Genomic DNA, 26185 nt, shown 5'->3' with positions numbered 1-26185 from the left:
TGGATACATTATTGTGGTAGACTGAAAACAGGGCCATATTTTGCAGCTTCTCCCACCAAGAGGAGTCTATATCCTCATCCTCAGAATCTAGGCTGGCCAAGTAACTTCCTTTGACCAAAAGAATGTGGTCAAAGTGACACAGAGTTCTTGAGGTCAGACTTTGATGCTACTGCCTTTGCCTTCCTGGTACTGAGACCACCATGTCATAAGCCCAAGATAAAAGACCACAGGAAGAGGCCCTGCCATGCCACCCTGTCCCCAGCCAGCCACTCTGTCAACTGAATGCAGAGAGCCCAGATGAAATTAGCAAGACAACCACTCCACCAACCCACAAAACTTTTAGAAACGGTAAATTGTTTCTTTACGCCATTATATTTTGAGATATTGTTAAACAGCAATAGGTCATTGATGACAAATGACCTAACTCTCATGGCACAACCTTAAGGTAGGTTTTATAGTTAAGAAAACAGACCCAACTTAAGTAATCAGCCAAGGTCACAGCACTCTTAAGTGCCCTAAGAACTGGATGAAGGTACTGAAACACCAGCTGTGTCTCCTTCACTGTCATCCTGCCATCAGGAATTTGATCAATTAGTTCTTTCTGCCAAGGACAGAGGCATCTCTTAGAGCTCTGGCTATAAGATAAGATAAACTCTCATGCTACCCTTTTTTATAACTTGCATGGGTAATGTGCCCTGATCTGACACATGTGCTGGGCTTGCCCTCAATAGGGAAATGTACTGTGGGCATCAGTAAGACTCTGCACTTCAGCAAATGCACCCCATTCTGCTTTCAACATTAACTGATCCCAACGTAAACTAATTCAATGATAGCTCTGCAATTAAATACATTCATTTACATTTGAGCCAGCAACAAACACAAACCCTGACAATTTATATCAGGGCACATACAGTATATAATATTAAAAAAAATCAGCTAGGTAAACCTTACATTTAGTAATTTCTTAATTAAATGTCTTTTTCTATACCCCAACTAGTAAATTGCATACAACTGTGAAGCTGATTATCAAATATTTTTAAAGAGAATTTACCACAGAATGTTTTGACCACACTAAAAATAATGTACCTGAACTTTAAACAAAATTCATTTTATTTAGATTGAAATAAACTATACAAAATTAATTTTCTTCACCAAAAATAACAGCAATATTTTCCATATTATTTCTAGATAAACCACAAAACACTTATTTTTGTAGCTTTTCCAGGTTTTGCTTATAAATCAAGACGAGGCAGTAGATAAAGCCATGGAAAAAGACAAGTCAGTTGTCAGTATCCATGGCCTGATTTTGTCCTAATCATGAAACGGAAACATTCAACATACACCTGCTAAAAAGCTTAAGAAGATGTAGGCTCAACAAAGGAATGTAAACAGCAACAACCAGATGTGGAACAACAATGGCAGGCTCTTCCATTCAAACTTTAATTGTCACTTGTTCCTTTAAGTTCATTTGATAAAGACAAAATCTACAATGAAATCCTTGTTTGGTGAGCTCACAAGCTTCTCTCTCTGATAATTTCTTTTACTGTCCATTATAGATTTTTAACAATATATTTAAAACTTCTACTAGTCAAAAGTCAATCATAGGCTTCATTGTAACATTTTATAAAATGTATTCCTTCCTCCCACACCTCCTCAAAATGTATTTCTTCAAAGAATTGATAACTCAATACCTGCCATGGATCTACCGTGATAGTAAATGTTATGTCTAAAATGACTTAACTAAAACAATTCCAGAGTGCCACCGGCAGAGATCACAAAGAAGTAAAATGGGGCACTTTCAATGCTATCTTCTGGAACAACAGATAGGTCTTCAAAGCATGAGAGTTCAAATGGGGGCCATTCAAACAGGTAGATTATCAAAGGCTAAACTATTCAATGGAGGCCTGTAGGCAAAGATAATCAGTGATTAAGTGGCCAACATACACCTTAGGGCTCTTCTTTCAAATATCAAATACATGAGAAAGCTTATTTTAAAAGTCTCTTAGGTATTTTCAATGGTTTCTCAATTATCTGTAGGAAGCTCTGATTTAGTTGTATAGAGTTTGATATATGTGTCTACCATTAAATCCAGATCATGTTTTATATCAAAATTTATGTTAAGCAAAGCCAAGTTACTAGACCTTTGGTCTGTCAAAGTGTTCCTCAAGTATGCTTTGAGACGCTTTCGTCCATTTTCGTAGCGCTCATTCTCAACCTTCATCACAGGAAGAATACATAGGACCTTCAGCAATGCATACACATTAGGAAAAAACTTGATGTCAGGCAGGTGGAGGGCCTCATAAATGGTGGATGGAAGCTCAATATCTTTCCCTCTGTGTTTCCATTTGATTCTCCAACAGTGAAGTTCGGCTGAGAGCGTGTCAGGATTGGGTAAATCACTTCTGTACATGTCAGCATGGTGTTCCTCTGATGTATTGAATTTGAGTTGACCCATGACTGAGGGTACCAGAGATAAACATTTAAGAGCTTTGAGGTGCTGTTCTGAGAATATATCTTTAAGTTCCTGAATAATGTGCTCCACTGTTGGAACACTTAGGGTTTCCTTATAGTAACTCTCAGAGGTTAGCTGAGGTTCCAAGTTACTATGCTGAGCTCTACGGAATTTCCCAGGGAGTTTCATCTGAATATCAAGTTTGGCAGCCAAATTTGTGGCTTCCTCAAACCAAAACTCATGATAAACTTCAATATTTTCCATCACTTCATTTAGTGAATGCAGTACTGCAGTCAAGCTACTGGCTGCAAAGAAGACATCAGAGGTTTGCCCCTGGAGATTTTTCCCAAAGGCCCTTGTAAAAGAGAGGACATTTTTAAGAACAACAATAGTAACAATAAAATCAAAATCTGTTACTGCACTACAGAGGACAAATGCTCGGCCAGCTATACAGTTATTCCATCTAATAGTTGTGTCACTATTTATACCATCTAAACATAAAACAAGTGCTTGCAGGAGGTCCACTAAAATTTCAAAAGCATCATGCCTTCCTGTCCACTGAGAATGGCAAATTTCCTTCAGTTCTTTACCCCTTTCTTCACTGTTCTGAAAAAGAACAGAAATTACATTGTCAAGTTCTAAAAGCAGTTGTGGTGATCGATGGAAAAAAGAACAAACTTCCTCAATTGTTCCCAATGCAACAGATACTCCCATAACAGGCACTGATTTCGCCAACCACATATTTAAGGCACAGGAAGAGCAAAGTGTGTAGATAGCTTGGGGATATTTCTCTAAAAGTCTAGAAGCAACAACTTTCATTTTGGAAGAAAATCCACTGGACACAATGTAAGCCTGTCCACGACAATACTCCATATTTAGCCCCCACTTCTCAGTTATTGTAGTGTGAAATTTCACAGCCAAAATTTCTGCATCAGCTTCATAGGGCAGAAAGCCCACAAACTCCTCTCTCAGGTTATGAGATTCGTCGACGAACCTCACCAGTACGGGTAGGTGCTCTTCCCCTGCTATGTCCACTACGTCATCAGTAATAAGGGAAAAGAAGTGTGAGTCTCTCACTTCCCTGAGGGTTTCTTCCCGAATACAACTCTCACAGATCTCTAGCATCTGTCTCTGCTGTATTTTTGAACAAAACAATGTGTTAACTGCTGTTGTCTCAAAGCGCTTTCTCAGGACCTCTTCACCAGAATTTATCCGGCACTCCAGCAGTGCTTGAAAGTTATCAGGAGTAAAAAGACCTTCTGGGATTTCGTCAGCCTCATGTCCATCCAGAGGTATGTTTTGCTTTCCCATAAGAATCAAGATTTCAAATAGAGATTTTAGGTATTCTTTGTTTTCCTTCTCTTCAAGGGTTAGAGGTAAAATGTCCTCATCCTGTTCTTCACCCCCCTCTTCCGCACCGGGGTTCTGAGCATTGCTGTTGTTGGTTTCTTTATGTTTTTGTTCTTGTTCAGAAGTTTCATCAACTGGAAAACAAAGAATTATTTTACAAACAGGCTCATGACAAACTACACAAAACAAAAAAATTACATCTTTGATTGGCTAAACACTTAAAATCCACAAACTCATTCATTCAACATTCACAGGGCATCTACTGGACCACAGACTTAGATACAAAGGTTAAAATAAACACATTCTAGTGGGAGAGACAAACAAGGTCAACAGATATATTTTAATCCTAGAAGTAAATGCTGTTGTAAGATAGGAAACGATTTTTTATAAACTTAAGGTGCTTAACATACAGAGTAATGATACACAGTGCATACCTCCAGAAAAAGGGAGAGAGAACTAATATTTACTATCATATATATTATTATATTTATATGCATCACATTACTCTTTCTGCAGACAGGTGATGTCAACCCCATTTGACAAATGGGGGCACTAAACAACTTGCCCAACATCACAGATACAGTTAGAAGGATAGAAGTGAAATTCAAATCCATGCTTGTCTAGCTCCAAGGTCCACGCTGATGCTGATTCTATCAAACCATTAAACCATACTTTTATTCAGAAGATAAGATGACTATACAAACCAATATGTATTACGTAGATTAATGTGATTCTCAGGGCTAATATCAGAATACCAGAAATCTTAGCCTAATCTCTTCATATTTGGATGGGAAAACTGAGGCTCTGCGGGTTAAGTGTCCTACACACAGTCATACAAAGTCAGTGGCAGCCCCAGGAAAAGAATTCAAATCTAAGGAATCACAGTTAGAACCTAGTTCTTAGAACATAAGACTATGACAGGGCCACCAAGAGTTGTACAGTATTGTGGGGGGGGGGGAGTGGGCAGGGGAATAGAAAAAATTCAGAACAAAGAAGCTGCATTCAATAAAGACAAGGATAAGGAAGGAAGACAAGGCGGGGGTGGCACCTCAGTTGGCAGGAAGTATTCCAGCAAAAGTGCTAAGGTGAAAGAGAGAAGCAGGCTGTCCAAGTACAAAGGGAAATCTAGTCTGACTGGAGCCTTTGTAAGCCATGCTTCCAAGCATCCCAGGCCCTTCAGAGTTTCACCAGGGTTCGGTAAGTGAGGGCAACATCCTTCTCTCACGCCTCCTCAATGGTTCTATACTAGGTAGGTTCCTAAGTCAGAAAGAGGTTATCCTGGACACTTGCCTACTTGGCTCCCTCCCTCCTCTACTACTTCTGCACTTGCAGTCAACAGGTACTAATTCTTTTGTATTTTTTTTTTTCCAAAAAGATGCTCACTAAAGAGCAAAGAGTATAAAGTGAAAAGTCAGTCCCTCTCCTTTTGGCATCTTTCCATATGCAAGTCATAGGTATACAAGTTTCTTGAGTTCCTTGAATCTATTCCCTTTTCCCCACTCTCCCTCCCACTGCCTTATCTCAAGGCCTTTCAACTTTTCATTGGTCTCCTGACAGCCTAACTGGCCTCCCTGCCTCCAGTGTTACCTTTTCTAACCCAACAGTGCTCTATATAACATGGAAATCAGGTCCATGTTATCACCTACTTACAAACCCCTCAATGGTTCCCTCTTGCCAACAGCCCACACAACACTGCAAGTTCTGGCCCCCGTGGTCCCCTCTAGGTTCACTTTCTAACCATCATGGGTTATGAGAAACTGTAACAACACCAAAATGAGTGTAGGTCCTCAAATCTAGTACCCTGTTTCATGCCACTCTATTTCTGCATAGAATACCTTTCCCTCCTTTCTTTGCCTGAGTCCATGTCTCCATCCACAAAGGAGGAAAATAATAGTACTTATCTCAGGGATACTGTGAGAATTAAATGAATATTAGCAAAGCACTTAGAATAATGACTTGGCACAAGTACTTAATAAAAAGTCATGTTAGTAATAATAATAGCAGCAATAGGTGAAAGAAACATAGGAAGAGAAGTAATAGTAATATCTGACAAGAATAAAGATCCTTTGGTGACATAGCTCAGGTATCAGCACTTGTAGAAAGGCTGCGATCACTACCCTCAATGACACAATGTCACTAAGTGCCCCCACAGCATTTATTCCTTAAACATTTACCAAGAACTTACGATGCACCACAAACTGGGTGGACAGAGATAGAGTGCCTGTCCTTACCGTTGCCCTTCCTTCCCTACACTGGGACGCCCTGTCTATGTGCCTGCCACCCTTACCACACTGAGAGCACTGAGTAGGGAGAAGGAGTCAACTCTGTGAGGCCTGCACATGGCAAAGCGTGTGGCACAAAGCACTGAATAAAGACAAGCGGAACTAAGTGTTTACTCCCACATACAATTCCAGACCACAGGACAAAGCTGAGCACACACTTCCATCCATTCTCAAGGTAAGTTTTTGGGTAAAACATATTTATTTGTCCTTACCAGGTCAAGGCGTTTTTAAAAGGCATTCAGAAGTTGAGTCATTAACACTATCACTTACTTTTTTTCTGTTTTAGTGTCCTGATTTCATCTTCACTCTAAATGACAAGAAAAAAACAAACCATCCTTAAGAAAACTGACTTCTAGTATACCATCTTAGACTCACAAATAAAAAAGCCTATTTGGAGACAAATTTAATTCTTTCAAGAGCATAAATTCTTTGTATGGAATACATTCTTCAAACAGACAGATGATGGGAAAACCAGAACAATAATTTGCTAATGACTCCAAGCTTATAATAAAGTCCTAGAGCAAAAAGAGAATACATCATTTAACTTACTTTCTATCTAAATCTTCGTTAACTTTGGGTTACAATTGTTTACTGGCTGGTAAAAGGCATGAATGTACACCATGGCACTTGGGGTCAAATTCGAGAGGACACAAATCATCCCCCTTCCTAATTTAACACTGGAGATGCCACAAAAGGGAGAGGTTGCTGAATCTTGGAATCTAACACATAAAAGTGGTAAGTAATCCCTGGGAAGCAGAAGGTGACAGAGTGCCAGCATGAAAGAGAAATGAATACAGAACACAGTAGGCCAAGTGGCACAGACAGGTTAGACTGAGGAAATACTTTCCAGCTGTGTCCTTTAGTCTCCCTCCAATCCTCTACTAAATGCTTACATCATGACCCATCCCATTATTACTCTGTGGCAGGGAAGCAGCAGTGCCAGTCACAGCTGAAGACAGCAGGGTACCCGCTGGGCAGCACTGGACATGGGGTGCTGGTAACAAGAAACATCAATCAGTGGGCCTGTCAATCTGGAACATTCCCTCCTTATACTGTGGGCTGCAAATTATAAGGTTGGCAGATCTGGAATAATGTGCCTACTATGAGGTATCTGAGGTTCCCTGAGGGGTAAAAGACAACGAAATGATAGCTACAGGGCAGGAAGTGGTTGAGCTCCTCACCCCTGGTACATATTACAAGTGGCCCTCTGTATCAGTGGACTCAACCAACCGTGGGTCAAAAATATTCAGGGGGGAAAAAAATGGATGGTCGTGTCTATACTGAACATGTGCAGACTTTTTTCCTTGTCATTATTCCCTAAACAATGTAGTATAATAACTATTTACACAGCATTTACACTACATCAGGTATTATAAATAATCTAGAAATGTTTTGAAGTATATGAAAGGATGTGCATGAGTATATACAAATGTATCATTTTATATTGAGTATCTGTGAATTCTGGTATCTGAAGGAGGTCCTGGACCCAATCCCCCAATACAAGTTTTACTAGAAAAATTAAGAAAAAAAAAAGGAAAGGTATCCAATTCATTTTATAAGGCTAACAGAACTTTGATATCATAAATGAATTAGGAAAGCACATGAAAAGAAAATCGTAAGCTAATCATTTTGTAAATGCAAAATCCTGAATAAAATATTGACTACTTGAATCCAATAGTATATAAAAGCAAACAGATATATTGCAATCGATTAGGGTTCATCAGAGGAATTTAAAGGTGGTTCAACTTCAGAAAATTTATTAATGTCATTCACTGCATTAAAGAATTTTTTATAATTGTGAACTTTTCTACTTAACAGATGCAATGAAAGCATTTGATAAGTTTAATAGGTTATAAAAACCCTGAATATAAGACTAGAATGGAATTTCCTTAACTTGATAAAAAACGATTTAACAATACCAACAGCAAACATCATACTTAGTGGAAGGAGGCAAGTGTGCCAACTGTTACTGGAACTGTTGATCACAGTACTAGGGATCTTGACTAAACAATAAAGTAGGCAATAGAAAAAATTAAAATAAGAATTGGAAGAAGAGACAAACTTCTCTTTATTTGTAGATGATACAATCGATTGCACAGAAAATTCAATAGACTATTAGAATTAATTAAAAAAATTATTTAAAAATTTCAACCAGAATATATAATCTATACTGACAAGAACTATAATATTTAGGAAGTAATCTAAGGAAGAATACATATGTTCTTTTAAAGAACTGCAACAAAAACCCCAAAACATTTTGAAATATTTGATTTTCTGTGCTCCTAAAGGTATTTTAATAGTCTTTTCAAACAACTGGCATTTAGTTTTGTTAGTGATTGCTGTTACCTGACAACTAATTTATTGGGTTTTTTTTCTATTCACGGATGGGACTAATTAATATGGTAAAGATGTCAATTCAAAACAATTATAATGAAAATTCCAACACAATTTCTAAGAGAACTTGACAAAAAGATTTTCAAATTTATATGGAGGAATAAAGCTCTACAAATAGCTAAGACAGTTTTGAAAAAGAAGAGTTAAACAATCACCCTATCTGAAAGTAAAATATATTACAAAGCCATGGGAATAAAACAGTGTGGTACAGATGCAAATATTCCAGTGGAATGGAACAAAGCTCCCAGAAACAGCCTTGCATATATGTAAACTTGGTATATGACAGAGGTGGCATTTCATACCAGTGGAATAAAGCATAAATTAATTAACAGACTATATTGGGAGAACTGGTTCTCTATAACGAGAAAAATTAAGTTAGATCCCTACTAGACACCATATGAAGAAACTCCAAATGGATCAAAGATCAAATATGAAAGGTAAACATAGATGAGAATAAGGAAAATTAGATAAATGTTATCTTAAAACAGCACAAAGTAAGTGGACTGATATGACATATATTAGATACAATAGCATGGATACCAACAGGTAGGGGAGGAACAAGAATGATACCTGTAGACAAAGAAAAAGTAATAAGCAAAATAAGGGCCTTGCTAGTGGCAATGATGACAGAAAGCCATGGACTGAGGAGTCTGAGTAATTTAATTTTGTTTACCTAAGGTCAAAAAAAAACAAAAACGGGTAGGTTTCAATCTTCAGAACTGAAGGATATCAAAGGAATATAAAAACATGTATAAATTATGCCTTGTACAGAGATTTAAGAGCTTTTTCTAAGCCCTGTCAGTATTTAATAGTGAAAAAATCTTCATCTTTAAAACTGTCCATGCCTCAATTTTTATAGTTTCCCTTTCTTTACTCCTTTGTACTGAATTCTGAAAAACACACCTCCGTTCCATTTTCCTTACCACAGAAAAAAAATGTATCTTAATTTTTTTCTTCCCCAGGAACAAAAGGAGCTGGTGGCCTGTAATTAACACATTCTGGCCAAGTCAACCAGTATCAACTAGCTATCAATTTGAGTGAGATTTTCCAATTTAAATACTGAAACAACTAATCATCTTACATTCAGGGTACTTTAATAATAATTATAACATTCATTTCCCATTATACTTACTACTTCTGAAATAGAGAGTAACTTGAATTAATTTTAACATAAATGCATCTATATTTGATTTCCTAGTATTATGGAGGAGGAGGCTGAAGACACATAGACATACCAATTCTTTTATTCGTTTTCTGTGTCTACTGTGTGGATTGTTCAAATGACTGGTAAGATCAAATATTGTTGGTATTGCATTATCTCGAAGAACTGTCCTATAAGGACTCTGAAAAAGAAAAATGTGTTAATTCAGAGATGGCCTTTAAGAACGTATTGCATCTGCCCTTCTGGCAATCTATTATAAATTAAGGAATTGAACTGATGGTAGGCATAAAAAAGAAAATGTACTCGCATTTTGCATATCTATTTCTAATTCAGCCTCCTAACTATTTTATCTGTTCTGTCCTTCCATGAGCCTACCTAATCTACAGGAGGCACAAGTCTCCCAAATAATCCGCCCTGTTGTATGTTGTATAGTAATGCTTCCCTTCTTCACCTTCTGTTCACTCTACTTTTGCTAATATTACTGAAAAGCATCAAGGCACAGTGAAAATAATATTGGACTTGGACCCAGGAGACATAGGAACTAGTCCAAAGTCTACCAGTGACTCACTAAGAGACTCAGGCTAAATTACTTTCCCTTTTTGGACCCCAGTTTCCTTTTCTGAATAAAATTCAGCTATTGACCTAAATCAACATTTCTCAGAATGAATTTATTCACATACTAATGATTATATTTACCATTTCAGTTATATCACCACCTGTACTTTACACAATCTACTCACTTTTTTAGTTAACATTGTCTTAATAAAAATGGTAAGAATAATGATTTGATGGGCTAGTTATGTGTTTAACATATTACGAAATTTCTAAAACAAAAATTGGTTCAAGTGTCACTTGAAATCATACCTCACATCATAAGTGATATACATAATCACATTTTTGCAAATGCTAAACTAGGTATCTCTAAATTTCCTTCTATATAATCTTATCACTGAAGGATGATCATTCTCTACCCTACTTCCTATTAACCTAATCCAACCTGGTTAGAAGCTGGATGCATACTTAGATGGTAACAGTCTTCCACAGCCAGCCCTGAGGCTGGGTAGGGACAAGAAGTTTATTAAGAGGGAGAGTAACAGATAAATAACTGCTATTCCATTCTCTCTATCTAGTCCAAAGAACAGTACCTTTAATTTCTTCCTGAATTTGCAATGATAAAGACAAAACGTACTTCATTTAAACAAGCTTTCTTAGTAGTGATTGTTTCAAAGTAGTAAAGCATGTTCAAAGAATATGCCAAACAAAAATAACTCCTAAATGTTTTCACCCAGGGAAGGGAGGTTGGGAAGATATGAAGGGAAAACACGTATGTAAATGGAACACACTATCTTGGGTTTTATCCAAAGGGTGCTAAACATATTTAGGAAGAATTTCTATTCAGAGTCAGTATTTTCTAGTTCAATCCCATGCATCATAGAAAACAAAGAAGAAACATAGATTTTCTAATGACACTCAGCTTCTAGTGCTAGGCTACTGATCCTGGGTCTACTAGGGAGTTTGAATCAGGGACTGATCAGGGATGCAATCATTGAAGGGAACAAAAACTATTATATCCAAAGCTTCCCATCTTTCCCACTGAGCAAACATCTCAAATCTCAAAAATAAGAAAACACACACATACACAGTCAACTCTTGATATCTTACCAATTATTAAAAAAGGAGGGGAGGAATAAAACATAATAAATTTTAAAAATTCAGATTCAATTAATTTGCTGTTTGCAAAGAAAGCAAAGATATTACACACCAGAAAGCAGAATATATAAATGAAAAACATGGCATTATTTTATAAATATTTATTTATAAGAATACATGCCAAAAAAGGCTATATATCCAATTCATATGCATGATATCAAGTATTTCAGTATCAAGATTTAATCTCTAATTGCTGAATTAAGGTTTGAGCATACAGTAACAATCTTACTCTAGCCTCAAAATAAAATATTAATATTTGGCTCTGGTTAAACTAGTCATGAATGTTTACCGATAAGAGCTTAAATGCCAACTAATGAAGTCAAAATTCTCAAACATTTGGATATAGATCTCAGATAATCTAGTTTTAACAGCAACATTTTCTTCTACATGTATAGAAAGAACATTTTCTCATAATTGGATTTATTCAAAATTGAAGAATCATTTGGAAATTAAAAAAGCAAACCTAGCTCATCTTTCTGTTCTAGTCTCTAATTAAACAAGAATATAAGAATGAACTCTATTTTAAATTTCTCATATTAATCTGGTTGGAATTATCTAATTAAGAGATCATATTTATTACTGAAGTAAAAATGCAAAAATGTATAAGGCTTATGTATTTAAAATAACAATTTGGGATATTTTTACTTAATGTCAAGCACATAAAAGTAGTTTGCCTTTTAAACGTATGAGACCTCTTATTTTGGTTGCTCATTACTACCCTCTTAACAAAGCAAGGCAAAAATATCCCTCAAATATTCGTGATTAAACTGTTGAACCGGAATTGGCTCACCTCCCAATGACTTCACAAGTATCTGCTTCAATTAATTTTGAGAAATAAAATAACCCAATCATTCTTTAGTTTTCTGATGCCTCTGCAAAATGTATCTGAAAAAAATATCAAAATAAATTGCTGCATAACAATATATAGTGTACCTTCAAATCAAGTTTATGTCTATCTCAATATCTGTGATGATACATTATTTATACCTAAACAGGAATATATTACTTAATAAAACTGTCTTCCTAGCAGTTATTAAAGTGTTTCAAGTCTGCTTTATTTCAATCAAATCTGCCCTACTTGTGCCTTTTATAAATCACAGCAATGGAATCACAGAGAGTTAAAAGTCCTAGACCTCAGGAATTATCTGGTCTGATCTCTTCATTAGAAACTAGGGCCCAGAGAGCATAAGTGACTTGGCCAAGCTCACACAGTTAACAGTAGGTTTTGACTTGAAATTGCAAATGACTGATGGAAATTACCTGTATGATTTGTTTCCTGTTGTATCTAGCACATAAAAATTAAGGGTTGGTAGTAACAGTACAAACAAAAACATGAAAACAAAGAGCTCCATTCCTAGATGAAGATTACACTCATAAAAAAGCTCTAGAGAACTGCTCCAAATAAAAACACCAACTTTACCTTAAATAAATATATACTTTTATAATCATCTAAAATTTCTCTGAAGACGAATTAAGTTTAAAAGTGATAACCTCAGGTAACTGGAGGCAATGGGGCATCAGGAACAGGGGGTTGGGGGGGTGAGAGGGAAAGATTTTTTTAAAAATCAGGTTTTTAAGAATAAAATAGATGCTATTTGGCTCCAAATCTGTATTCATCTTAAAGTAGCAGGATATAGGGATACCTTCCAACAGTAATAAATATTTACACTTCCAACCAGACAGAGTGAGACAGAAAGAGAGAGAGAAGCCAAGCCCTTCTATTACTTACAGTTCTACAGATCATAGAGGTCTCAAAGTGTTTGGCACATAATCGATAATGTTTATTTAGTTGATCAGGTGTTTTATCTTCTAAGTCCGCTCGCCTACAATTCTCCACCCACTTCTGGCATCTATAAATAAAACCAAAATACAATTATGGAATATCAGTTCAACATTTAAATTTCAGCCTTCAGTTGTAAGTCAAATATATATCATAAGCAATGGATTCTTATGCCTCTCCGCAAAAACATAACACAATTTGGAGAATTTGATTAATAACAAAATGAGAGTTGGAAGAGACCTTAGAAATCATTTAGTACAAACCCTTCAATTACAGACAAAGTTAAGAAGTAACTTATTTGGAGTCCTGTATAAAATCAACAGCAAAACTAGAACTTAAACCTGGGTCTTTCAACTCCCAGAACATCCTAGCATCAGAAAGGATTCAATCATCAGCAGTATAAGCAAAAAGTTGCACAATCATGAGGCCAACAGCCTAACATTCCCTTCAGGCTTATAACTTAAGCAAATCAAACAACATTGTCATTGTAGAAAATTAGATGTCCTATAAATAACGGGAGTTTCTTAGGGAAGCATGAAGACTGTATTTGTTTGCCTTATTAGGAAGGTGATTTATTATCTACAATGATTCGTATAGATTAGATTGCAAGCTCCATGAATGCAGGGATTGTGGCTACACAATCTAGTATATAGAAAGTGTTGAAGATAGGAAACAAGACAAAGTTCATGGCCTCCTGGTGCCTAAATATTTGCAGAAAAACAATAATAATAATAATAATGCTTGCCAAGCACTTATTATGAGTCAGACACTATTCTAAGTCCTTTCCAAAGGTGGATACTATTATTATCTCCTTATGCAGATGAAGAAACCAAGGCACAGAAATATTAAGTAATTTGCTAAAGTCACAACTAGATCTTTCTCTCATTCCTCAAGTTTCTAAGAATAAAAAGTTCTGCAATGGTTAAACACTATCACAAATCTGAAAACTTATTCATTTTATAATTACATCCTAATATATTCTTATATTTTAACACTCCTGTCTTATGCCCACCACCATACACACATCGACACTCAATTCCCTCTACCTGCAGCTACTTGGGAGGCTGAGGCAGGAGGATCGCTTGAGCCCAGGAGCTCAAGACCAGCCTGGACAACACAGCAAGACCCCATCTCTTAAAAAAAAATTTTGCTAAGCGCAGTGGCACATGCCTATAGTCCCAGATACTGCAAGGCTGAAGTGGGAGGATCCCTTGAGCTCAGGAGTTCGAGGCCAGCCTGGGCAACATAGCAAGATCCTGTCTTAAAAAACAAATAATTAATTTTTTTATAAAAATTCCCTCCACTCTAAAAATGTAAAACAATGGTGCTCTTGGCCTACAAAGGATAAAAAATGATGGTGAAATGTTGGTTTTCAAACCTATACTAAAACTATATCTGAACTATATAGCATTTTATTCAACAAAATATTACTGCATATAGTAATGATGCTTAAGATGTCCATATTTTAATAGCTTTGTACTTGTACATTATGATTATAAACATTTATGCTCAAAATCCACATATTAAGTATAAAAACTGTTTCACTATAAAATAACTTGCCATACTGCTACAGTTAAGTTTCTTTTTTTAATTCTTAAATCTCCAGAGACCTTCCACATAGAACACTATTGTCCATGCTACCTCTGAACTAAGTTGAAACAGCTTTCTGATACCATTACCAACTCACACTCAATCAAGAACAGATTATGCATCAGGCAGAGTGCCCAATTAACTACACCTCTGTCTTTCCATATCAAATATTTAAGAATAAATCTAGTAAAAGATGTGCAAGACCCCTTATAATTTTTTAAAGTAGAATTAAATAAATGGTGGGACAGACAAGTTCATGGATTAGCAGACTAAATTCTAAAGATATCAACTCACCCCAAATTGATTTACTGATTCAATATAATCACAATCCCAATAATTTCATGAGAGTATGAGAGCAAGAGAGAAAGAAATGACAAGATTACTCTAAAAATTTTTATACAGAAATTCAAAGGACCAAGAACAGTCAAGATAATATTGAGGGGGAAAAAAAGCTGAAAGACTTACACTAACAGATATTAAGACTTATTGTAAAGCTTATTAAATCAGGGTAGTTTTGGTACAAGATAGAACAACGGAACTAAATAGAGAGCTATGGATACTTAACCTAAAGGTAGCTTTGAACAACAGTGAAGATGGATTTTTTTTTCCAAAAAATAGTGCTGAGATAGTTGCATATCCTTATGCTAAAAATATATCTTGACCCGCTACGTTCATACTATACACAAAAATAAATTCCAAGTGATTGTAGATCTAAATAGGAAAGGCAAACAAAGCTTCTAAAAGATAACACAGGAGACTATCTTTACCACCTTGGAGTAGACAAAGATCTCTTAAGGAAAGCAACAGAAAGCACAAACTCCAGTGGAAAAATGAATAAATTAGGCTACTTTAAAGTGAGTAACTCTTCTTCATTAACAGAAGTCATTTAAGAGCATGAAATGACAACCCACAAAATGGAAGAAGATATCTGCAGTACATATATCCTATGTATGAAGAACTCCTAAAAATAAACCAGACAACCCAACTGGGTAGGTGCCTTGAACAGGCACTTTATAACAAAAAGGTCATAAAAATGGTCAATACGTAGATTTAAAAAATGTTCAATCTCATTGGTCATCAGGAAATACCAATTAAAACCATTAACAAAATATTACACACCCTCAAGAATGACTACAATGTAAAAAAGATAATACCAAATGTTGGGGAGAAGGTAAAACAACTTTGCCCACCAACAGCACAAAGAGTAAGTTGTGGTACATTCATTCGATGGAATACTACTCGGCTACGAAATGAACAAACTACCTACGATCTCACAAACTTAATAATAAGCAGAAGCAGCCAGGAGTACATACTACACAATTCCCTTTAGATGAAATTCAAGAATAGGCAAAATTCATCTATGATGATTGTTTCAGAAAAAGAGTTAACCTGACCTGAGACTGCTATCCTTGACAGGCCTATTTGTTAAGGGCCTTGGGCTGGTGTATGGGAACTTGGCTGGTAAATACATACTGCACAGAAATAAAACTTTTCCTAACTATGCCTAGACTGCTTGTGCAAACAATATGATTTATACTGAACACCTGCCCTCCTTTTGGGAGTTTGGAGTTTTAGTATGTGCCAGGCAGAAGCTGCTACGTGACCAGGCCCCAGTAAAAACTTTGGCCACTGGGTCTCCTCTAACGGGCTTCTCTGAGCAGAAACATGGCTGCTTCATTTTCATTGCTGAGAAAAAGTGGGCTCTGCCTGACCCCTCATGAGAAGGAAAGCATAAAGAAGCCTACACATGGATTCCTCTGGACTGTGCCTGTGTCTTTTCCCCTTATTATGATCCAGATGTGTATCTTTACTCCAACACTGTATTAAATCTTACCCAGGAATACAACTATATCCTGAGTCCTGTGAGTCCTTCTAGTGAATCTCTGAATACGGGGTGGTCTAGAGCCTCACCGAACACAGTAACAGAGGAGTACATACATTTGGGAAGCGGTAACAGCCGACAGTAGGCTCAAAAGAGGCTCCTGAGGTGCAGGTAATGTTCTATATTTTGAACAAAAATGCTTCCCCTCACTCTTCCTGTTCCCTCCAAAACCCAAATAATCTAAGGTAAAGTCACAATGGTTGCCACTGAGGAGACAGGATAATGACTAGGAGGGCCACAGAGGAGAAGGAGTTGGGATCCTTAGTAATATGCTATTTTGAAAAAAAATCTGGGTGAAATTTTCATGGAAATGTCACTCTGAAAATCCAACATGCTGTATACTTATGATTTGTGGTATGTGTGTATGTTTTTACACCAAAAAAGTTATAAAAATTATGTATGACCACAGTCTTTTTACATACTTGTGAATGCATGTGTATATGTACATGCATATATACTTATTTATGCTTATAAACATATATAATTGTCTTTCAAATTTTTATCAGTGCTTCCCCTTTCCCAGCTCTCCCTTTCATTGTTCTGCTCCCTGTACTCTAGATTCTGGGGTCTTTTCCCTTAACAGAGTGGAATGATTCCCCAAATCCACCTGCTTGTCTCCATCACTAACATCCTGACCCAAGTTACCATTATTTTTCACCTGGTTTACTTGTAACCTCTTCCAAACTGGTCTTTTGCTTTTCCTAACCCCTTCTCCGTCGTGCACAATGAATATTTTTAAAAAATAACTTGAGAATGTCTTTCCTCTGCTTAAGATCTTTTAGCGGCTTCTCATTACTCTTTTTTTTTTTTTTTTTTTTTTGAGACAGAGTGTCGCTTTGTTGCCCAGGCTAGAGTGAGTGCCGTGGCGTCAGCCTAGCTCACAGCAACCTCAAACGCCTGGGCTTAAGCAATCCTACTGCCTCAGCCTCCCGAGTAGCTGGGACTACAGGCATGCGCCACCATGCCCGGCTAATTTTTTTTTTTTTCTATATATATTTTAGTTGGCCAGATAATTTCTTTCTATTTTTAGTAGAGACGAGGTCTCGCTCATTGCTCAGGCTGGTCTCGAACTCCTGACCTTGAGCGATGCACCCGCCTCGGCCTCCCAGAGTGCTAGGATTACAGGCGTGAGCCACCGCGCCCGGCCTGCTTCTCATTACTCTTAAGATGAAGAAGAACTCACGTCTCATAAGACCCTGCACAATCTGGACCTTGTCCACCTTTCCTCCTTCACATTGTACCACTCTTCCAGTCTCTCTTTGTCCCCTCACATGCCTTACTTCAGTTTCATGAATGGACTGTGTTCATTTCTGTCCTAGGGCTTTCCCCATGTTGTTTATTCAGCCTAGTATACTCTTCTTGCAGCTTTTTATCCAATTTTTTTGCATAATTAACGTTGACTCAGCCTTCAGATCTTAGCTTAAATGTCATTTCTTGAAGGAAACTTTTCCTGATTCACATGTGTATATAGGTAGGTGTATGAATATGTATATACACACAAAAATCCAAGTATTTAAGACTCTCCACCTCTTTATATATGACCCCTGAACGTCTTATATTTATCTTACTATATTATTCCCATCAGTATAAACATGCCCTAGTATCTCCCATCTTAAAAACTCCCTTAACCTTCATCTTCTATATAGCAAAACTTGTTAAGAGTCCATTTTCACTCTGTCCACTTCTTTATCTCACATTGTCTCCTTAATTCCAAGGAGGCTTTGTCTCTATCCCTTTTTCACTGAAACTACTCAAGATAATTATTAGCAACTTCCATCCTATAGAATCCAGTGGTCACTTTCTGATTACATCTTAATCTACCCGTTCAGCACTATTTGACCATCACTGACCACTCCTTTTTTGTTTTGTTTTTAATGTGTTCCGTCAATGGTTTCCTCCTAATGCAGCATTTCTAAAAGTGTATTCCAAAGACTACTAGGTCAAAGAATTATTCCCCCCCTTTTTAAAAAGGTTCCATGGCCAAATAACTTCAGGTAATACACATTTTATTCCATCCTATTCCTGGAGTTTTAGACATTCCTATAGGATCCTGAACAAATCAGCTAACTTTTCTGTGCCTACTTTGGTCATCTGTAAAGCAGGGACTACCTCAAAATTTATTGCAAGGGTTATATGAAATAATGCACATAAAAAAGAACAGTTCCTGGCACAAAGAATATGCTATACAAAAAGTATTATTTTTATTACTACTCACAGCATTGTTTGGAGGATTAAATGAGATGATATGAAAGTACTTCATACTTTAGAGCAGTGATTCGCAAACTCCACAGTCTCAGGACTCCCTTACGCTCTTAAATTATTGAGGACCCCAAAGAGCTTTTGTTTATGTGGCTTTATGAATATTTATCATTATAGAAATTAAAACTGAGAAAAAATGTTAAATATTTATCAATTAAAAATACCAACCTATTACATGTTAACATAAATATTTTAATGAAAATAACTGTATTTTCCAAAACAACATTTAGTGAGAAGAATGACACTTTTCCATCTCTGCAAATCTCTTTAATGTCTAGGTTAACAGAAGACACCTAGATTCTCACATCTGCTTCAGTATTTAATCTACTGCCATATGTTGTTTTGGTTGAAGTATATGAAGAAAATCCAACTTCACAATGATATACAGTTAAAGGTTATTAAAATACTACTCCTTTTCCATATAATTATGGATGTTCTTCTTTGATACTATACCAAAACTCCACAAGTAATGGTTTCTTAAAGATTAGCTGTAATGTGGAATCTGAAACCAGACCAATGAGCTTTTTCACAGTGTTACATTAAAATCCATTGGTCTTTCACTTTTAATATATCTTTTATCCATGTATATCTCTGTAAAATCGTAAATTGGTCATTTGGAAAATACTAGTTCGGTTAGTTATGCAGACCATCTGAATGTTAATGCATTTCATCATATAATATTTAAAAATCACATTTATCAATATTATCAGCGATTTCATCAGAAAAGTCTTTAAGTATTAGACAGCTGTTAAGCTCACGGTGGCACATACAATTTTCCAACATTCTAATTTTCACTCTAATGCTCAAATATCAGTTGTTTTCCTTGAAGTGGCAGGCTTATTTCATTTATTTCCAAGAAAATGTCTACGAAACAAAATCTGAAGAATTGTATTTAGAAAATTCTAGAAGACACAGTATACAATTTATCAAAGAAAAGAGACCATCTTTTGTTATGTAGCCCCCAAAGACTCCACTGTCCACTCCTGAGAAAAAGACAAATAACATCAGAGTGTTATGAAAACAGTTCGGACATTGAGAACTCCCCAAAAGGGTCTTTGGGACTGCTGTGGTCTGAATAGCTTGTGTGCCCTCAAAATTCATATGTTGAACCTTAATCACAATGCAGTGGTATTGGAAGGTGGGACATCTAGGAGGCGATTAGGACATGAGGGTGGAGCCGTCATAAACAGAATTAGTGCCCTTATAAAAGAAGCCCAGTAGAGCTTGTTTGCTACTTCCACCATGTAAGGACACAGCAACAAGGCACCATCTATTCAATATGAAGCTGAGAGCAAGTCCTCACCAGATGCCAAATCTGCTGGTGACTTGATCTTGGATTTCCCAGCCTCCAGAACTGTAAGAAATAAATTTCTGGTGTTTATAAACCCAGTCTAAGACATTCTGTTACAGCAGTCCAAAGGGACTAAGACAGGAACTCTCCTGAGTACCGGAAAACCACTGTTTTACATTTTACAAGGTAGAGTACATCAACTCTCAATTAACCTTGATTAAATTGTCGGAAGAACTCCTGGATGAGTTAGTACTAGCTGCCTGAGGAGGAAGAAGAGAGCTTCAATTGCCCACCTCACTCTAATCAGAGCAGTTCATTAGCCTATATCTTCACCTGGTCTGGGGATGCGGCCCACTATGAGCTGTCCTCAGGTTCCCACCAAGCCTTGGCACTAGGCACATAACCCTGGGGCAATCAAGATTTAGGCAGTGATTTTTTTTTTTTTTTTTAACTTAAACCCTGCCACTGCCCTAAGCTGAGTTGATTATATTATTTTACTAAAAAAAAAAAAAAAAAAAAAAAAAGTGCATCAATGTCACTTTTTCTGAACCAGTAAGAACTACTATAGTATGTAAATTCCACACTCCGTAATTTATTAATTATTCTTGAATTTTAAATTATTTCTAAACAGCCATTTCTAAAGGTGTTTGAGGAATGTATAAATATGATGAATGGAAAATGTACTATGTAATGGCACTAAATATATTTATCTTTGTTAGTTAATAATGTCAGTTAACTTTGAAGAATATGTTGGCAATATCAACTTTTATCAACTTCCCTACAACCTGTTTACCTAAAAAAAAAAAAACCACCTAAAAATACTGTTATTAATTCAATAAACACCTTTGGAAACTATTTCTCTATTATAACTAACTCTGAGAACTGTGAAAAGGAAAGTGTCAAATACAGAAGAACTTGAAATCATGAGATTTGGTTTGGATAAAAAGACCTTGAACACATTATGTTAAGCAAAATATGCCAGACATAAAAGGACAAATACTGTTATGATTCCACTTATATGAGGTACCTAGAACAGATAAATTTATAAGGACTGAAAGTGGATTAAAGGTTATCAAAGGCCGGAGGGGAGGGGAATTGGAAGTTATTGTTTAATGGTTAGAGTTTTTGTTCAGGATAATGAAAAAGTTTTAGAAATAGTGGAGATGGTTGCACAACATTGTAAATGTAATTACTGCCACTGAATTATACACTTAAAAATGGTTATGGCCCGGCGCGGTGGCTCACGCCTGTAATCCTAGCACTCTGGGAGGCCGAGGTGGGCGGATCGTTTGAGCTCAGGAGTTCGAGACCAGCCTGAGCAAGAGCGAGACCCCATCTCTACTAAAAGTAGAAAGAAATTATATGGACAGCTAAAATATATATATAGAAAAAATTAGCCGGGCATGGTGGCGCATGCCTGTAGTCCCAGCTACTCGGGAGGCTGAGGCAGTAGGATCCCTTGAGCCCAGGAGTTTGAGGTTGCTGTGAGCTAGGCTGACGCCACGGCACTCACTCTAGCCTGGGCAACAAAGTGAGACTCTGTCTCAAAAAAAAAGGTTAAAATGGCAAATTTTGTTATATGTTTTACCAAATTTTTCAAAATAATGTAATATACCAAAAACCCTTGATTTGTATGCTTTAAGTGGGTGAATTATTAATACATGGTATGTGAATTATATCTCAATAAAGATCTTTAAAAAAAGAATTAAGTTCATGATTTGGTCTTGAAATATTCAAAGGGTTCTAACACAGAAAAAAGCACAGACTTAGTGTGATCCTGAGGACAAAACTAGGGCCTCCAAAGCATAAATTACAGACGGCAGATTTCCACTCAATACAAGGAAGAGACAACAGCCAAAGTTATCCAGAGTCCTCAGGTGTCCCCTCACAAAGCAGAGAACCATTATTACATTACGTGTCTCACAGACGCCCACCTGTTAGGAATGCACAGGGCCCGTAAAGGTTCCATAAACACCTTTATGGTGGAATGCAAAATTGTATGTCTATGTTTTTCTCAGATAAGGGCCCTTATGTTAGATTCCCAAAGGGAACAATGACCCCCCTCAGATGGTTAAAAGCCACTATTATTGAGAAAATTCTGACATTGCAAGGGAGACATCACTAAATCTTAAAACTCCTTTCAAACCTAAGACTGTAAACCCCTATAGTCTATACTCCCCTAAGTATAGTGAAAAAAGCATTCACTAGATATGGATGCAAATGACCTGTGGTCCAGAACTGTCTAGGGGTGCCCTAATTATGCAAGTAAATAAACTTTTTTCTTTTTTTTCTCTGAGACAGAGTCTTATGCTGTTGCCCAGGCTAGAGTGCCATGGCGTCAGCCTAGCTCACAGCAACCTCAAACTCCTGGGCTCAAGCCATTCTCCTGCCTCAGCCTCCCAAGTACCTGGGACTACAGGCACATGCCACCACACCCCCACACACCAGCTAATTTTTTCTACTTTTAGTAGAGTCTTGCTCAGGTTGGTCTCTAACTCCTGACCTCACGTGATCCTCCCGCCTTGGCCTCCCAGAGTGCTAGGATTACAGGTATGAGCCACTGCACCCAGCCAAAATAAACTTCTAATAATACCCTTGGGCTAAAATTTGGGTAAAAGGAAGATAATATTGGGATAAGGCTAGGTCAGATTAAGATGCTCCTCTTCGCTGCACCCATGAAACCCAATAGCTATTTCTCATTCTCCTGAGCTAGTTCCTTCTCATCTCCCTGAACTTGAAATACTGAGAATACCTCAGACCTACTCTCTGCTTGAGAGTAGTACTCTCCCTGAACTTGAAATACTGGGAATACCTCAGACCTACTCTCTGCTTATCTTGCTCACTACTTAAGTAACCTTACCCAGTACCATGGCTTTAAATACCCTCTATAAACTGAGAACACCTGTATTTACAACCAGCAGTCTGGAAGTCTCTGAATTTCAGACTTGTATATCCTACTACCTATTCAAGACATTTTTTTAGGTGAAATGCACGTAACATAAAACTAACCACTTTAAAGTAAAACAGTGGCAATTAGTACATTCATAATGTTGTGCAATCACCACCACTATCTGGTTCCAAAATATTTTCGTCACCTCAAAAGGAAACCCTGTACCGTTAATTAGTTGCTCCCCATTCTCCCTTTCCCCCAGACCCTGGCAACCACCAATGTTTTCCATCTCTATGGATTTCCTTATTCTGGATATTTCATATAAATGGAATCATACAATATATGATCTCTTATGTCTGCCTTCTTTCATTTAGCATGTTTTCAGGATTCACCCATGTTATAGTATGTATTGGTACTTCATTCCTTTTTAAGGCTGAATATATTGATTACATTTTGTTTATTCATGCATTGATAGACGTGGGTTGTTTCCACTTTTTGACTATTGTGAATAGTGCTACTATGAACACGTGTGTATATCTGGGTTTTTTGAGTACCAGTATGAAATTCTTTTGGACATATAGAATCTAGTATCCTAGATACTAGACCCTTATCAATTGTAGTATTTGCAAATATTTTCTTCCATTCTTTTCCCTTTCTTGGGTAATGTACTTTGATACACAAAGTTTAATTTTAATGAGGTCCAATTTATCTCTTTTTTATTACATGCTTTTGGTATCATATCTAAGAGTGTGCTGCCAAATCTAAAGTCATAAAGATTTGCCCCTATGTTTTCTTCTAAAAGTTTAATGGCTTTGGCTCTTATATTTAGGCCATTGATCTAAGTAAACATAGGCCATTTTGAGTACATTTCTGTATACGGTATGAAGAAAGACATCTATTCTTATTAGGCCTCTAAAACTTCACATGTCCCAAACCAAACTTTTAATATTCCCCCACAAAACCTGCTTTTCCCAGTCTTCCCTATCTCAGTAAATGCTCAGATTAAAAATCTTAGAGTCATCCTTGATTTTCATCCTTTTTCTCCTACAATTTACATCCAAACCATTAGCAAATCCTGTTGGCTTCACCTTCAAATCATATCTCAAATGCAACAATTTACCACTCTCTCCTCTTCTAATCTGGATTACTGCATAGCCTCCAACTGGTCTTTCTGCTTTCACCTTCACTTCCCTACAATCTATTTAACAAGCAGCCAATGATCCCTTTAAAGTTTAAGTCTCTCTGCTCTAAAACCTTTAATGATTTCCGATTTCACTCAGAATAAATGCCATAGTGCTTTCCCTGGCCTATAATGTCCCATACAGTTTGCTCCTACCATACATACACCTTTCTGGTCTCATCTTTGACCTCTCCCTCTTTCCCTAAAGCAATACTAGCAGTCCCTGGATGCCCTGCTTTTGCATTTACTGTTTCTGGAATGCTCTTCCCCAAGATAGCTTCATGGCTGGCCCACTCACCTACTTTGGTCTTTGCTCAAATTCATCTTGTTAGTCACGCCTTCACTGATCACTCTATTTAAAATAGCAAATTCTGCCTACCCTGTAACTTTGCTTTCTTTTTCTCCATAGTATTTATCACCATGACATACTATATATATTTTTTTACTTGTCTATTTCTCCCCACTAGAATATAATCATGAGAGCCAAGGGCTCTGATGTGTTTGTTCATCTGTAAACCCCACTGCTCAGAACAATGCCTTGCACACAGTAGGACCTCAAAAAAGTATCTGTTGAACTAATAAATAAATTGCATGCCACATTATAATCGCCTGTCGTATCTGTCCCCCTAATAGGCTGTGAGCTTTCTGCAGTCAGCGACACCGTCTCGCTTACCTCTGAATTCTCAGCACCTAACATCAGTGCTCAGCACATAGTAGGCCTTGATTTTAAATGAATGAACCAGAGAGGCCTACGAAACATCCTCAGCCTTTCAAATACAGTCCCTACGCTATCATTCCCTAAATTTAAGTTAGAGCGTATACATTACCTCAAGGAAGAGGTTTCAATACCAATTCCCACGCACTCACGCGTATCCTGTTATCTCCACTATAACCAAGTAAGATAATGAGTAACGATCAGCTCCAGAAATTGAGCCCTGAACCGCGCAATGACAAGGCCGAAGGAGAGAGTAGCTGCGACTTGACTTAAGATTAAAGGTGGGCGGTCTCCACAACCATAGAGTCCTAGTCTCTCTTTTGACAGCTAAGGGAACTAAAGCCCAAAGAGGAAGGCGACTTGCCCGAGGTCACACAGCAAGTTAGCCACGGCGACAAACCACCTCACGCCGCTTCCGCGCGCCACCCCAGTAGCCTCGTATTTCGGGTGGTGCCCTCCGCGCCGAACCCCCGCTAGCGCACGTGCTCCGAGGCCCCCGGACGCCCGCCCGCCCACGGCTCGCGGTCCTCTCCCAACCTGGGTCCGAGGCTGGGGTCTACAGCAATGCGCAGTACCCGCTACGCCTCTCTCAGCCCCGGAGCCTGCCCGGGGCCGCGGGTTGGCAGCGCTCACCGCGGAGGTGGGCCCGGATTGCCAGCTCGGCGCCCGCCGCTTACCTGGCCGGATCCCGCGGGAACCTGAAAAAGGCCAGGTCGGACTGCGTGCTCTTCCGCGTGCAGTTGGGGGCAGCGCAGAAGTTCGGCATCGTTGCCTGCCCGCCGGCCGACCCAGCCCTCCCCTCCCCGCCTCCTCAGGGCAGTCCGCCCGCCCGTCGGGGCCGGGGAGGGGAGCCAGGCCGGCCGGCCGGCTCGGCAGGGCCGGCGCGCGGGGGAGGGGCGGGCGGCAGAGAAGCCGCGAGGGGCAGGAAGGGTGCCGCGGTCCGAGGCCGGGCTGAGGACGCGGCTCCACAGTGCTGTGAGCGGCCGGGAGGATTTACCGCCGCCGCCGCCGCTGGTGCACCTCCCGCCCGCCCGGGACGCTGCCGCCTCCTTCCCACAATGCACCCCGGCGCCCGGGGGTGCCCTCTCTTCCCTCAGCTTTCCTCCCCCGCCCCTCTTTTCCACCGCCTTCTCCGCAGGCGAGCACGCGCAAGGAAGCGCGCCCGCCGGGGTGTGGCGAGGCAGAGGCGGGGCTTGGCACGGGCTGCCGCAGTGCGACTGCGCAAAGCCTCACCCTCGAGGAGAGGGA

The 26185-nt window shown here is 38.3% G+C and overlaps 1 protein-coding gene across 4 annotated transcripts; it reads right to left on the bottom strand.

Annotated features, from left to right (window-relative positions):
- Window positions 1–1152: 1152 nt before the first annotated feature.
- THAP12 (THAP domain containing 12) lies at window positions 1153–25812 on the bottom strand. 4 transcript variants are annotated; one of them, XM_069469228.1, is made up of 5 exons: window positions 25615–25812; window positions 13080–13200; window positions 9714–9821; window positions 6355–6391; window positions 1153–3936 (listed from the first exon to the last, which is right to left on the bottom strand). In XM_069469228.1, exons 1-5 carry the CDS (start codon window positions 25701–25703, stop codon window positions 2024–2026), a joined length of 2268 nt encoding a protein of 755 aa, XP_069325329.1. In that variant the 5' UTR covers window positions 25704–25812; the 3' UTR covers window positions 1153–2023. The 4 variants fall into 4 exon arrangements, with proteins under 4 accessions (XP_069325329.1, XP_069325330.1, XP_069325331.1 ...); XM_069469229.1 differs by lacking the exon at window positions 25615–25812 and adding an exon at window positions 25475–25503; XM_069469231.1 differs by lacking the exon at window positions 1153–3936 and adding an exon at window positions 7001–7078 and having other exon boundaries at window positions 6374–6391.
- Window positions 25813–26185: the final 373 nt, after the last annotated feature.

The sequence above is a fragment of the Eulemur rufifrons genome, chromosome 6 (genome assembly GCF_041146395.1).
Source record: "Eulemur rufifrons isolate Redbay chromosome 6, OSU_ERuf_1, whole genome shotgun sequence".
NCBI lineage: Eukaryota > Metazoa > Chordata > Mammalia > Primates > Lemuridae > Eulemur > Eulemur rufifrons.
Note: the sequence above shows the minus strand (reverse complement) of the source record. Positions and strands in the feature narration are given on the sequence as shown.